The sequence below is a fragment of the Cucumis melo genome, chromosome 1, assembly GCF_025177605.1.
Source record: "Cucumis melo cultivar AY chromosome 1, USDA_Cmelo_AY_1.0, whole genome shotgun sequence".
NCBI classification, from domain to species: Eukaryota; Viridiplantae; Streptophyta; class Magnoliopsida; order Cucurbitales; family Cucurbitaceae; genus Cucumis; species Cucumis melo.
The window spans coordinates 9,378,023-9,391,580 of NC_066857.1; the positions used below are offsets into that span (position 1 = coordinate 9,378,023).

At 37.2% G+C, this 13,558-nt stretch overlaps 1 protein-coding gene and 2 long non-coding RNA genes across 5 annotated transcripts; all 3 read right to left on the bottom strand.

Annotated features, from left to right (window-relative positions):
* Positions 1-777: 777 nt before the first annotated feature.
* LOC127151493 (uncharacterized) lies at positions 778-1,860 on the bottom strand. 2 transcript variants are annotated; one of them, XR_007824850.1, is made up of 2 exons: positions 1,733-1,860; positions 778-1,127 (listed from the first exon to the last, which is right to left on the bottom strand). It is a non-coding gene; the product is annotated as an uncharacterized LOC127151493 (long non-coding RNA). The 2 variants fall into 2 exon arrangements; XR_007824746.1 differs by having other exon boundaries at positions 1,682-1,854.
* Positions 1,861-5,035: 3,175 nt separating this feature from the next.
* LOC103500416 (uncharacterized) lies at positions 5,036-7,662 on the bottom strand. 2 transcript variants are annotated; one of them, XR_540057.2, is made up of 4 exons: positions 7,012-7,662; positions 6,830-6,903; positions 6,697-6,746; positions 5,036-5,585 (listed from the first exon to the last, which is right to left on the bottom strand). It is a non-coding gene; the product is annotated as an uncharacterized LOC103500416 (long non-coding RNA). The 2 variants fall into 2 exon arrangements; XR_540055.2 differs by having other exon boundaries at positions 5,036-6,746.
* Positions 7,663-7,850: 188 nt separating this feature from the next.
* LOC103500419 (probable U6 snRNA-associated Sm-like protein LSm4) lies at positions 7,851-13,345 on the bottom strand. Its single transcript, XM_008463714.3, has 7 exons — positions 12,754-13,345; positions 12,511-12,552; positions 12,053-12,151; positions 11,868-11,945; positions 9,038-9,077; positions 8,475-8,639; positions 7,851-8,052 (listed from the first exon to the last, which is right to left on the bottom strand). The coding sequence occupies exons 1-7, from the start codon at positions 12,832-12,834 to the stop codon at positions 8,030-8,032; spliced, it is 528 nt and encodes a 175-aa protein (XP_008461936.2). The 5' UTR covers positions 12,835-13,345; the 3' UTR covers positions 7,851-8,029.
* Positions 13,346-13,558: the final 213 nt, after the last annotated feature.

Here is a 13,558-nt window from a genome sequence, read left to right on the forward strand (position 1 = left end):
CGTGTTATCTGGCTACTCTGATGCAGATTGGGCTGGGGATACTACTAATCGACGATCTACAACAGATTACAGTTTCTACTTAGGAGATTCCCTTATTTCTTGGTGCAGTAAGAAACAAAGAAGATTGTTGATGCTACAGCATAACTCCTACTGGCTTAGTTGGCTCCTTGCTGATATGGGTGTCCCTTAACAGGGTCCCACCTTTCTTCATTGTGACAATTGTAGTGCCACCCAGATTGCTCACAACGATGTTTCTTATGAGCATACGAAGCACATAGAAAATGACTATCACTTTGTTCGTCATCATCTCTTTAGCAACACCCTCCTTTTACGCTCTCTTTCCATTACTGAGCAACCAACATATATCTTCACCAAATCCTTACCATCTGGTTGCTTTAGTCAGTTACTTACTAAACTTAACTGACAGCTACTCTACCACCTTGAGTTCTTGAGGGAGGGTATAAATGTAAATTATACAGCAATTAGGAGTAATTATGTCATGTCTCATCTAGTAAACCACTTGTCGCTTGTAGGAGGAGGTGTGTTGCCTTGACACCCAAAGTGTATCTCTTCGTGAGATAACGAATTGAACGCCTAGTAAGTAGAACTTCTAAAAAACTTACTCCATTTTCCAACTTTGGACTTGGAATATCTTTTAGCTCATCACAACAAAAAACACTAGACTAAAAAGTCTAGCTTAAACGCCTAGCTTTCAATTCTTAACTCAACTTCTAAGCGATAAGCATCAAGGAATTCAAACGTAACACAGAGGAAAAATAATAGAAAACACGCTATGATTTGTTACTTGGTTTAAAACTTTACAAATACATCTCTTCCTCGCAAGCCACTTAGATGAAACCTAAATCCTAAGCTTCATGTCTTCCTTTGCTCACTGGATTCTCACTCTTCATGCCAAGGTGTTTAGGAGTATAAGCACCCCTTTCTTATCCTTCTTCTTGCTCGCCTAGCAATCTATCTCCAGACAAGACTCAGCCTATGCACAAAGTTGTGCTGCAATGCCCCTTAGACATAATAACTTTAAACCGTCTAAAGGCGGATAACTTGATCAACTTTCATGTCCCACAACCCATCCTACCTCTTCTTACTTGACCTCAACACCTGATGACCTTAGGAAGGAAAACTTAAATACATAAGTCGAATGCATAGTGAGTGAGGGTTTTAGAAAAACCTTTTTAGGAATATAAGTCTAGCACAAATCATTTTCTTTTCTCAAATGCATATTCTAACGCCTCATTTCGTAAATCACATAAATCTCACATTAGCTCCTCTTATTCCTTTTCACCAAAACATGAATCCTTCCCATTGCCAAGTCTACTACGATTCACTCTCGCCAGTATCTTGCGATGAAGCCACTATGATGTTCACTCCATCCACACGATACCATTCATATTATGCACACACCACATAAGCACTACTCACTTGATAGGAATAAGGCTAATGGTTTGCATGTATTCATCACAATCAACACATAGAAAGCAATCATTTTCTCTTTTCAAATGATAACAACAATCATAACACAAGGATATAGAATGTGTTATGCATAACTCAAACTCAGAAGAATCAATTAAGAAAACATTTACAAAATATTAGTTGCAAATCACCATCGCATGAGTTAATAAGATCACCCACGCAAGAGTGTATAGTTAAGAATGTCACTTACAGAAGAGTATACAGTTTAAGAAAGTCACCCGGGTTTAAGAAAGTCACTCACAAAAGCTTTTGGTCATTTCCTTCCTCGAATACTTCTCCTCGTCTAGAACTCTCTCAGTAGTAACTCAACTCTTTACACTCTCTTAACGAATAAAAAAAAATCTTTTAGGTCTTTTGTAACGGCCCAAAAATAAGGTAATTTAATTGTAATTATCTTAGGGTAATTTTATTGATGTTGGAATTATTTGAGGTGTTAATTTGAGATAATTGGTTGATTTTTGTGGAAATTAAGATTAATTAAATATTTATTTGGAAGAATATTTAATTAATTATTAGAATTTAGAATTTTTGGTGTTGTAAAGTTTTGATTTAGGTTGTTTGATATTGGTTGATTTATATTGATGAGTTTACGGGTTGTGAAGGTTAAGAATAATTATATTAGGGAGATAATATAATTATTTAAGAAAATATATTGTGTTTTGGGAAGAGGATGAAAAGATGATTTGATAAGGTATTAAATAAGAAAGAGAAAATGATTTATTATTATTTTTGGAAAAAGAAAAAGTTAATTTGATTGGATTAAGCGAGGAAAGAGAAGATTTTATTTTATTTGAAAAGTAAAAGGAAACATTAAAAGTAAAAGTAAAATAATAATAATAATAATAATATTATTATTATTATTTTAAATAGGACACTATTCATCATCTTCTTCAACCTTCCTTCTTCTTTATTGGTAAGCCCTAGCCGCCGTCGCCCTTTGTTCACCGTCAACCTCTCTCTGTCGTCGTCAGTCTTCTCCGTTTCCAGCAAGTCCATCACTGTAGTGTCTCTGTTCAGTGCGATGTTCGCTTGTCTCCGCCCATCTCTGTTCGGCCTTCACTATCCCAGCCGCACGACCTCTTTCCGTCTTCGTTCGTTCTGCCAAGTTTCTAGCGGCTGCCGATCACCTATTTTTGGTGAGTTTGGAAGATTTGGTTTGGATTTTAATGTGGGTTTTACCATTAAAGCTCAATTTTTTGTTCTAAAATAAAGTAAATTTTGGGTTTTCTTTACAGGAATAAATTAAGGCTATTGGGACAACATTTGGAATAATTTATCTCCCATCAAAGATTAATTTTAGACTCTAAATAAATTATTGTTGCAAGTAACATTAGTTTTGGATTAAGTTGGATTACTTTCTTAAAGTTTGATTATTTTCTTGAATGATCTTTTGGCTAAATTTTGGAGTAGTTATCTGAGAGATTCTGCCTCAACGGTTGAATTGGTCTCAACCTCATTTGTTGGTAAGTTTGGAAACATTAATTAAATATTTGAAGGATATTGGTTAACAAAATTATTAATTTAACTTTGTTTATGTTTAGGACTTAATAAATTGGAGATTTACTGTCAACCAAAAAATTACTATCTGTTTGCTAATCTCGAGGTAAGAGATTCTCCTACTAAACCTTCAAACTTGAGTTAAGAGCTTACATGTAATTTCTCCATTATGCATTAATGTAGCTAAGATGCATAATGGATTGATGTTGATGACTGATATTTATGATAGGTATTATGATTGATGATGACTTATTTAATTTGATGATGATGCATGATATATTAATCACATGATTGAGGACGTTATGATTAATATTCATGTCATGTTTATAATATTTATAATGTGTTATATGTTATGAATGAGTGTTTTGTTAACTTTATCTATTAGGATCGTACCCATATGGGTGTCTTTCAAGATCACCACCTTTTTATGACTGTGTGGTTCGACGAGACCACTAGTCTGTCATGATATGTTATGTATATGAGTGGTCTGACGAGGTCACTTGCAGCTCGATTGTCTTAAGTGTTCCTTCGGGTTCACTGAAGACCAAATTGTCTTAGGTGTTCCTTCGAGTTCACCGAAAACTAGTTTTTGTCCTAGACGTTCCTTTGGGTTCATTAAAGACCAGATGTGTTCCTACAGGATTATTATATTGCGTGTTTTCGAGAGCGCACCAGTTTAGAGGTACTTCTTTACAGGATCCTAATAAGAAGTTAACAGACACCTAGCGAGACTAATAGTAGGTCCCTCACTGAGTATATGTTTATACCTCTTTTATGTTTAATTTTTCAGACAGAGGTAGAGGTAGAGGTAGAAGGAAGCTGGCGAATGACAAGAAATGATCTCGACTTGCCATATGGAATCTTTTTGTTGCTTCCGCTTTTACTTTTACAGTTTTGATCTTAGTATTTTGTATTATTGCATTTATCAAACTCATGAGTTATTTCTATATTATTTTTCTTTAAAAATTAGATAGGACCCGGACTAGGATCTTATTTTCTAGATTTTATTTCTAGATACTTTTATTTACTATTATTACTATTATTGTTCTTAATTGTTATTGTTATTGTTACTATTATTATTATTACTATTACTATTACTATTATTGTTGTTGTTATTGTTATTATTACTACTACTATTATTGTTGTTGTTGTTATTTACAAACAATGTAAATTTTCTTCTTTAATAAATTCGTAGTTGAATTGACATAAAACTTGTAATATTATCTATAAAGCTAGAAGTTTCACTTCTTTCTTTTGTATCATAGAAAACGAAAACAAATAAACAAATAAGTTTCATTTCCTTATTAAAACAAAACGATAGCTTTTTATTGTCTTTGGCTAAGGAGTTCGAAAATAAATCAAATGTAAATCTTTCTATCGTGGAGGAATTCAACTGCCTTGAAAGGAAAACGTGATTTCATTGTTAAATAGGAAGAAGTCAGATGATTTTCAAGATTAACACACATCCCATTGTGAACACACTTCTCAAAATAAGGACTAGAATGAAATAAAAAATAGTTTTTAAAAAATAACCCTACAAAAATTAAAAAAGATGAAAAAGATGAAGAAATTAGATCTATGTATGGATGTTTGTAAAAATAGTAAAATAATATATGATAATAGAGTCGATGTTACTATATTTTCTAAATTGCAAAAATAATAAATTTAAAAGCGGATAACCATGTGATAGCTCACTGATATCATTAATTACTTATCATACTTACTATATTCGCAATATGCAAAAAATAGGTGCTATTGGTTGCTTTTTTTCAAATTTGCAATTTCTCTTTATGTATTTTGTGTACCCAAATAAAAGTACAGACTATATAGAGATGGAAAACATTGATTTTAGATTTAAGAATGAATGTTAATAATTAATTCCAAAAAACCATTAAATTATAGAACATTTTCATTAATTGATTTTGAAATTAGAAACAAAATGCAATAAGTTTTGATGAAAAAAAAAAAGAAAAAGAATATTATATTTTTATGTCACGTCCTATTCCAAAATACTTAAGTAAAGCTTAACTAAAAACCACGAAGCAAAAAGTAAATTAGTAAACTTCTCTTATTCATTTCAACCCAACAGTTCCTACAACAGAACATGACATGATAAAAAATTTCTCAACAAGAATTAAACATAAAAATGGTCAAAAGTCTTCAACCTTCAACAATCATTTAGGTTTCCACAAAACATAGACTCACATCATAAGTTAGTCTACAGAACTTAAAACTTAGGCTCTAATACCAACTGTAACGACCCAACCTTTCGGACTAAGCTGAGATTACTACCTACTGCTAAGACTCGACAGTAAAACACACAAACTTATAAAAAGACTTGTTAACGATTCATTAAAAACCTTTAATACATAAGAAAAGCAATTTCGGGCCCTATTTTAAGTCGCTTTCCAAAAGTTTCAAAACATAATCCATGAAGTCATTAAAACAAAACAGAAGAACAGTTGTTCTAACCATGACTCCATTTAATAATTAAAAAGAAACAGAAATGACAAATACGTTCAGCGGAAGCAATCAGACATGTCTATATGGCCTTCATGAATCCTTCTTGCCTCTCGCCAGTCTGTTCCTCGTGTTACCTTTGCTTGAAAAAGTTAAATAGTAAAGGGTGAGTATAAAAATATACCCAGTAAGAGACCCACTACTGGACCCGTTAGGGTAATAACAGTTAGCTTCCTATTAAAGAGTACTCTACATAAAACAGTCTAATGGTTCCGTAAAACGCACACATCAATCAATCTAGGAATCCCGAAGGATACACGTATCAGTCTAATGATTCCGTTGAATTCATATATTAGTCTAGTGATCCCGAATGATGCACATATCAGTCTAGGGATCCCGAAGGATGCACATATCAGTCTAGAGATCCCGAATGATGCACATATCAATCTAAGAATCCCGAAGGACACCGTGTCTTCAAGGTACACTACCCCATAAATAATGCTAACCATTACCCCTCAGTCCATACTAAACCGTCTACAACAGTCACATCACAATATCGTTCAACTAGCAGTTCATTTTATAACCTTAGTCAGTCAGACAATTTAGGTTTAGTCAACAGTCTCATCTGTCACTATACATATATCCAATCCACACAATACTGTTACATTACCTAAATCTAGTCAACGAATCAAATCATCACTTTGTAAATTCACCGAACAATCACTTCGTCTCAGTCCAAACCCTAGCACAACTACAAGTAATCTATATTGTGCATAACATTCATATTATGCATAACGTCCATATTATGCATAACGTCCATATTCAGTCTACAGCACAGTCCATCAGCGAATACACAATCTACACATGAGGTCCTGAACCCTTAGTCCATCAACGACATAACTCAATAATATGCAACCCAACAACATAATTCAGCTATACATAACATCAAGATTTTCTTACTCCATTGACCTCACTATTTCAGTTAACAACACGACCCATCAATATAGTTATATTACACAGAACATCCGGACATCGTATTCCATCAGCAGAACAACCCATTCACATCTATATATGTATAAGCTAAAACTAACAATCATGTCACCTTTAATCAGTCAAGAGTGCATACTAGTGATGTTTTCTAGGCATACATGCATCAATCAATTCAGTACAATCGCTATCGTATAATCTTCATATGAGTTACTACGTTTTTCGTCTCGGTTTGGGGTCCAATAGTAAGAAATCCCTTACCTGAGATTTAGCTACAATCTTTGTTCAAGTCAACGTCCAAACGAATCAACCTAATCATGAACATAAGAATTTAAACGATGACACAACCACAATCCACATTTAAAACGCTGCAAAACAACATCCACAGACTTACCCAAGTAAAGGAGAATTGACTCCAAACTAAACTTGCTGTATAATCGAAGAATTCGAGCGTCACCTTTTTAACACCTTCAAGAATCAAAAGTTAACCCAACCAATAAGTCCAACGTTTTATTTCAACATTTATACTCGAATCGGCTATAGAAAACGTTAGGAACTGATTTAAATCACCCTTACCAAAGACTCGCCATGACTCCGCGTGGAGGAAAACGACTTAAGTGGCTCGGTGAACAGAGAGATTGGCTTGGAAAAACGGCTTGGCTTGGTTCACAGTTCAGTTTGACTCGCAGCTCGGCTTGGAGGAAACCAACGTCGGCAGCAAGCGACTCGACTTCAACGTGGCAGATCTGGTGCACGGCTTGGGGTTCGTGGCAGCGGATTCGGTGCATGGCTTGGAACTCGCGGCGACAGACGAAGAGACGGCAACCACGACGCTAGCAGCTGCTTTGCGAGGATGCGTTGGCGTCTGTTGCTGGGTTTGGGCAGAAACCGCCGGCCGAAGTCGAAAAGGGAAGTTCGGGAGCGGAAGGGGGCGACGCTGGTGGTCTTCGACAAAGCTTGAACAGAGGAGATTGGGAACGAGCGGCGGTCGGAATTCGCGTGAGTGGGGCGGACAAAAGGGTGCGCGGCCGTAGCGGCTTGCGCAGACGGTGAAAGAGAAGGAGAGATTGGAGGTGGCGACGTTCCATTGAAGGCGGCGACGTTCCATTGAAGGCATCGACTGAGGGTGAGGTTCGGTCGGCGTGAAGAAGAAGAAGAAATCAAGTGGGTTTGCGGTGCGCGGGAGAGAAGAGAAAAAAAAGAAATTTAGGTTAAAAATTTTAAATTTCAAAATAAAATAAAAACTATAAAAATATAACAATAATAATATAATAAAATTTATATTATATTATTTTATATTATATCATATTATCAAAACTTTATAGCTTTTTTTCTTTTCCTTTTCTCTTATAAATCTAATTAATTTTAACATCCAAAATTTTTTAAATCCTAAAAAATTAGTATAAATGTTGAAATTTTGAGCACTACAACAATTTTAGCGGAGGTCTGGCACTAAAATCGCATATATATTCACTAAAGAATCCAGACCAAAAGAAAATGCATAAAACGGAAAACACACGGCTGCCGACGTGAAAACTGGGAAGAGCTTGCATATGTAGTTAGTCCATTTCATCTGTTACCGATATCAATCTGATCAACCCCGTCCCCTGCCTCCAACTATATCAACAGAAAAAACAAAGAAAAATAAGTTTAATAAGATGAGATAAGAAGTCCACTTGTAAACGTTTTTGTTTATAGTTTTTTTCCTTTTTTTTTTTACAAACATTTTTCTTGTTTGTACTATTTTCTATTTAAACCTTTTCCTTTGATTTCTAACCTACTCCAAGTCAACTTTGAAGTCAAAGCTAAATTTTAGAAAACTGAAAAACGGAAATAGTTTATGAAATTCCTGTATTTCGTTTGTAAAATTTGGCCCAAGTCTTCTTAAAGGTTGAAAAATTAAACGAAGAAAACATTAAATAGATAAGGGGTATAGTTTATACAGGGCATAGAAAAGCAAAAGAAAAACTGTTATCAGATGGGGAAGCTAAAACAGCAAATTCAAGTTTCATAAGTAACAAAGATTCAGTTTAGTTTACCTCTGATGGCACCAGGTTTCCCACCAGGGCCACCCTTTCCACGGCCACCAGAAGCAGCTTTCGCACCATCATCAAAGCCTCGCCCCATTCCTTTAGCTGACCTGCCACCTGGACCATCCTCCCGCCCTCTTCCTCTTCCACGCCCTACACCCAGAGGTTTCCTATCTGAAAATTTGGTGTCAAAGCATCAGTTTCCTTACTTTTCAGAAACCAAGGGCAAAGGAGAAATTAATCTTGGTCTATAATAGCATAATTTATCTTGGTCTCTAATAGCATAGTTGTTCTGGACAATCAGGAGTCCAATACATGCAAACATTAGCAAAAAAAGTATTTCGTATTTTATGAGATGTTATCGAATGTCCATCTTTTTTCAGATTTACAACATGGATATTGTACAAGTTTCCAGAAAGAAAAGATTTAAGAGTTAATCTATTAATTTTTTTTTGGGAGAACTTCAAGAACTAATTGGTTTTTTAATTTCAAATTTCCCAAATTCAAATACATTTTACCTTTTTATTTCATTTGACAATCGTTATATATTATAAAATGCATAAACAATATACCTGCACGGCTTTTGGTTTCTTCCTGAACTTTGTCAATAACCTGAAAAACAATACAAAATAAGTGTAACGACCCAACTCCTTATACTGAATCGAAGTCATTACTAAATATAGAACAAGTGGTTTAAGTCATAAAATTTATTAAAAACGCGTAACGTTTAAGAAATTTTATTTATGAAAATTCAAACAAGGTAGTTATGCAAAAAGGTGTAATGCGTTCTAAAGTCCTACTTGGGCCCTATCTACATAAAAAGATGATAAGTAATGAAAAGTACTCAAACTCAAATACGAAAGTCTAAAATAAGGATAAGCGGAAGCAGTAGCCCCTATGGCCCTCCACGGTCACTTCGGGTCGCTCGCCAGCTTGCCCTTGCCTCGTCCTCTACCTGAAAATATAAAATGAAGAGAGTGAGTATAAAATACTCAGTAAGGGACCCACTACTAGTCCCACTAGGTGCCTGTTAACTTCCTGTCAGAGTCCTGTAACTGGTACCCAATCTCTGGCACGTTCCCGAACACGTGCAACATGCGCTCCCGTAGGAACGTATCTCTGGTCTTCGGAGCCCCGGGGGACACCTAGGACAGTCGGGATGCGAGGACCCCGTCGAGTCACTCGAGTCATATCTATATCCATGCTAGACTGGTGTCCCGTCGGACCACCCAGTCCTCAATAGGTGGTGATCCCGAAGGACACCCATGCAGGTACGACTCTAACAGATTAAGCTAACAGGTACCCTAATTGCAGTATACATACACATGGCATCAGCATATAACATATCACATAAATCATCTCTACCTTCTCCGTCTCGACATTTGTCGTATAGCTATAACAGCTCTCGCCACACATAACAGGCTATAGTATAACCATATCGTCATTTACATCATACTAACATTGATTTCAGGCATCGTACCGTCTAATCCTCAACATGCAAAATTGGAGTATACATAGTCTCATAATTCTAAGCATGGAGCTAGTAGTAGAATCTCTTACCTGGAGATTTACTTGACGAGTCCTAACCGCGAGGCAGTATGCTTTCCAAGCGACGAGGTCCTAACTGTGTAATATGCCAAGATTCGTAATTAGGTCACCAACGACTAACGGTTCAAGACTCATTTGAAATGACTTACCCTAGAGAGAGGTTGCAGTGCTCAAGCCCCTACTGAAGAAATCCCCCGCTGCAGCAGTTACTTGGTCCAGGACGTCCCTTAAGGAGAAATAATCTAATTTAATTCCAAATTAAATCATTTAGTGCCCAAAAATATTGAATCTTACTGGATAATGCCAAAATAGTTGATTTAATTACCAAAATTAGGTGGAAGGGGCCAAATTAAGCTTGGCGGCTCGGCTGGAAGGAGAACAGGGATCGGCTCGGCTCGGCTTGGCGCAAGGATCTTGCGCGTGCGGCTCGGCTCGCGACAGCAAGGAGGCGCGGCTCGGCTTGCAGTGCAGGCGGCGCGGCGCGGCTTGCACGCGGGGAGAGCTGGGCACGTGTGGGCACGGACGCGGGTTCGGTTTCGGGTTCGGGCGAGCGGGCGTGGAGCGGTTCCGGGTTCGGGTTCGACGGCTGGAGGCGCGCGAGGCTTAGCTGCTGGATTTCAGTCGGCGCGACGGCTGGCTGACGAACGTTCCGGCTGCGCTGCGTCGGATCTAAGCGGCGCGGCGTGGCTGGGCGTGTGAGCGACGGCGTTGCGGACACGGCTGGCTGACGAATCGGCTGCGGCTCCTCAGCGCTGGATCGGAGCGACGCGACGCGGCTGGCTGCTCTTCCTCAGATCGACGCGGCGCGGCGAGTTTCGGCTGCAGACACGGCGCTCGGCTGCGCGGACCGGCTTGGACGATTCTTCCAACGCGGCTGGAAGCTCGGCGACGGCTCGGTTTCGACTGCAGGCTCGGCTGCGCTGCTGAACAGAGAGGGGGGATGCTTGGCGGCTCGGGTTCGCGGCGGCGGCGGCGTGCGGCGGCTAGGGTTTCAATAAAAAAAAATTTTCCTTTGTCTTTTTCTTTTCCCCTCTTTCTTTCTTTGATTTTTTTTTCTCTTCCTCTTTACGCACGAGTCCCAAGGCCTTTTTATAAGAAAAAATGACTCTTTTCTTTTCCTTTTAAAAGCCCAAAACAACCTCTCCTCTCTCTCCCCAAATCTCACCAAAAACAACCAACTTTAGTTTAATAAGGCTTCCCTAATTATTTCCAATAAAAATAAAATAATAAAATAAAAGGTAATACTTATTATCCTAAACAAATAAGGATTCCCAACCTTAATTACTCGAGAAAATCAAAATGGTAAGGTTCTTCCAATAAATTTAAAAATTCCCATAACCACACTTAATATTGATGACAATGGCCAAAACAAAAAGAAATATCGAATTTGTTGGGCGTTACAATAAGTGAAATAGAACATTTCAGGATTGCATGTAAGTGTACACTCAGGTCCATGCATGTATGAAAGAGCTAACAATACTGAAACAGCTGATCAAAAACTAGGGAAGTTACTATAGTTAGGGCAAATTACAAAAAGGGAGTGATATAACTTAAATCACCAGAAAGAAAAATAACAGTTTTATTAAATAACTTTTTGGTGGATGCCGAGAAGATCACATGCAAGTTAAAGATGATGACAAAGTTTAGTACAAGTCAAAGAAGAGAGGAAATAATATTAGAAACCAAGAAATAAAAATGAGATGCGGCCGAGAAGCATGTGATAGAAGTGGAAAAAGAACTAAATTAAGGCAACTGACTTTTTTGTTCAACAACCACATATTATATGTAAGGTACTCTTATGCATCAAACATCACACAATAAAACAGTATAAAAGGCAACAGTTTTCATGAATACCTCATCTGGAACTCGCAAATACTTGATTGTATTACCACGGATATAAAATTCGGGCATTCGCCAAAACCGATCACCGTCCTGACATTTGATAATTGGAAAACATGGTCATTTTAAGTTCAAACTCCTAGAGAAAGAAGAAAAATCCAAAAGAGAAAAAAATCATCCATAAAATAGAAGTGCATTACTTTAGAAGTGCAGATGACTTCCCGAAGATGAATGTTCATCCATGTGTCACAATTAACCAAATGGCCGTTGTATGTCTCACCGTTTTTTAATTCCACCAACTGTTGCAACACAGAAATTATACATTTTTAGAACAAGCACATAAACGAAATCCTAAAGTAGAAGTCCTTGACAATAGCCAGAATAGCTCAAGACAAAGTAAAGCCATATACAACCACTATGTATCACTGTGGTGGCACTAAAGATTTAGCCAAGCAAAAAAATCTAAAATAATAATGATAATAATAACCATAATAGAAGCTCCAGGGGCTCAATTTGAAAAGTATTATCCCACCTATCTGGATATCAAATCAATCGAAACTTCAAAGTAGCAATCAAATGTGATACTCTCTCTTGAACTTACTCTAAGTGCATGTAAGCTCACCCATTAACAGAAAGGCAACTGAAAGAAAACCCTTACCATTGGGTGTCCTTGAGCAGTCTTTAGGAGGGAAAGAGGAAGCTGCAATAAAAAATATCGATTAGAGCACACCCATGAAGGGAAAAGAAAAAACAACAGGTGAGAACCACGCATTTGAAGGAAATAATTCAATTTATCGGAGACATTAAAGGAATAAATACACTCTGAAGTTACACGAGCAAAATTAATCAAGGACCAAAACGAAAACAGGAACAGATGAAAAACAGAAGTTCAGGAACATACCATCTTTAAAGATACGAAGCAGACACTAGAAGACCTGTAGAAAAAAAAAACCCAAGAGAATGCAAGTTTCCAGATGATCATATTTTAGTGTATATGTAAGTATTGGAGCTCATTATTATTCTTCTGCACTTCATTGTAATTCACGGTTTTCAGGAATGCCCATATATGTTGTATAGAATTAAGTAAGGGAGTTATTTAATATTTCACTCTAACTACAACATGGTATCCAAGTAATCTAGGGTTCGGGACATTCGTCTATTTGTTTATTCTTTGACAACTACATTCCGTTAGGGTTTAAGTTTGGTCACCAAGTACGAGTGGCCGTTTGTTGACATCGCACACCTCAGAAGGAGCGCTACCACCATCCGCCCCTATCTGAGTTCTTGCTCGCCAGAATTAGCCGCACGTGACCTTCACGCATCGCCAAAATACATTGCCTCATCCCTAACACGTTGGAGTGCATGGGAGGTCCATTTTGTGTTGGGTTCATCTCCATTTGTGTTTTTTTTTTTTTTTTTTGTTGGTTTGTGCATTTTGTTCCTTTGAAATCTAATCAGGTGTGACGTTATTCAGAAAAATACCCTTTTTTCATTTTAGAGTTTATTTTTGTTCTGTTCCAATTTGGGTTATCATTGGTTAGGTACATATCAGATCTTGGTTTCCGATCAGTTTGTGCCTTCAGTTCCATTGAAATTCATTCGACAATAACAATAATTGAAAGAAAATTGATTGTTTCTAGGCTTTGCGGCTGTTTTAATCTATTTTGTAGCTATTTTTTGCTCATTTGATTTGGTTTGGTTTGGTG

Excerpts from the sequence above, each read along its gene's own strand:
- LOC103500419 (XM_008463714.3), bottom strand. The coding sequence starts at position 12,834 with ATGATCATCTGGAAACTTGCATTCTCTTGGGTTTTTTTTTTCTACAGG. Across the intron at positions 12,553-12,753 it reads GCTTCGTATCTTTAAAGATG|CTTCCTCTTTCCCTCCTAAA; the intron begins GTATGTTCCTGA and ends TTTTTATTGCAG. Across the intron at positions 8,640-9,037 it reads AGAAACCAAAAGCCGTGCAG|ATAGGAAACCTCTGGGTGTA; the intron begins GTATATTGTTTA and ends CCAAATTTTCAG.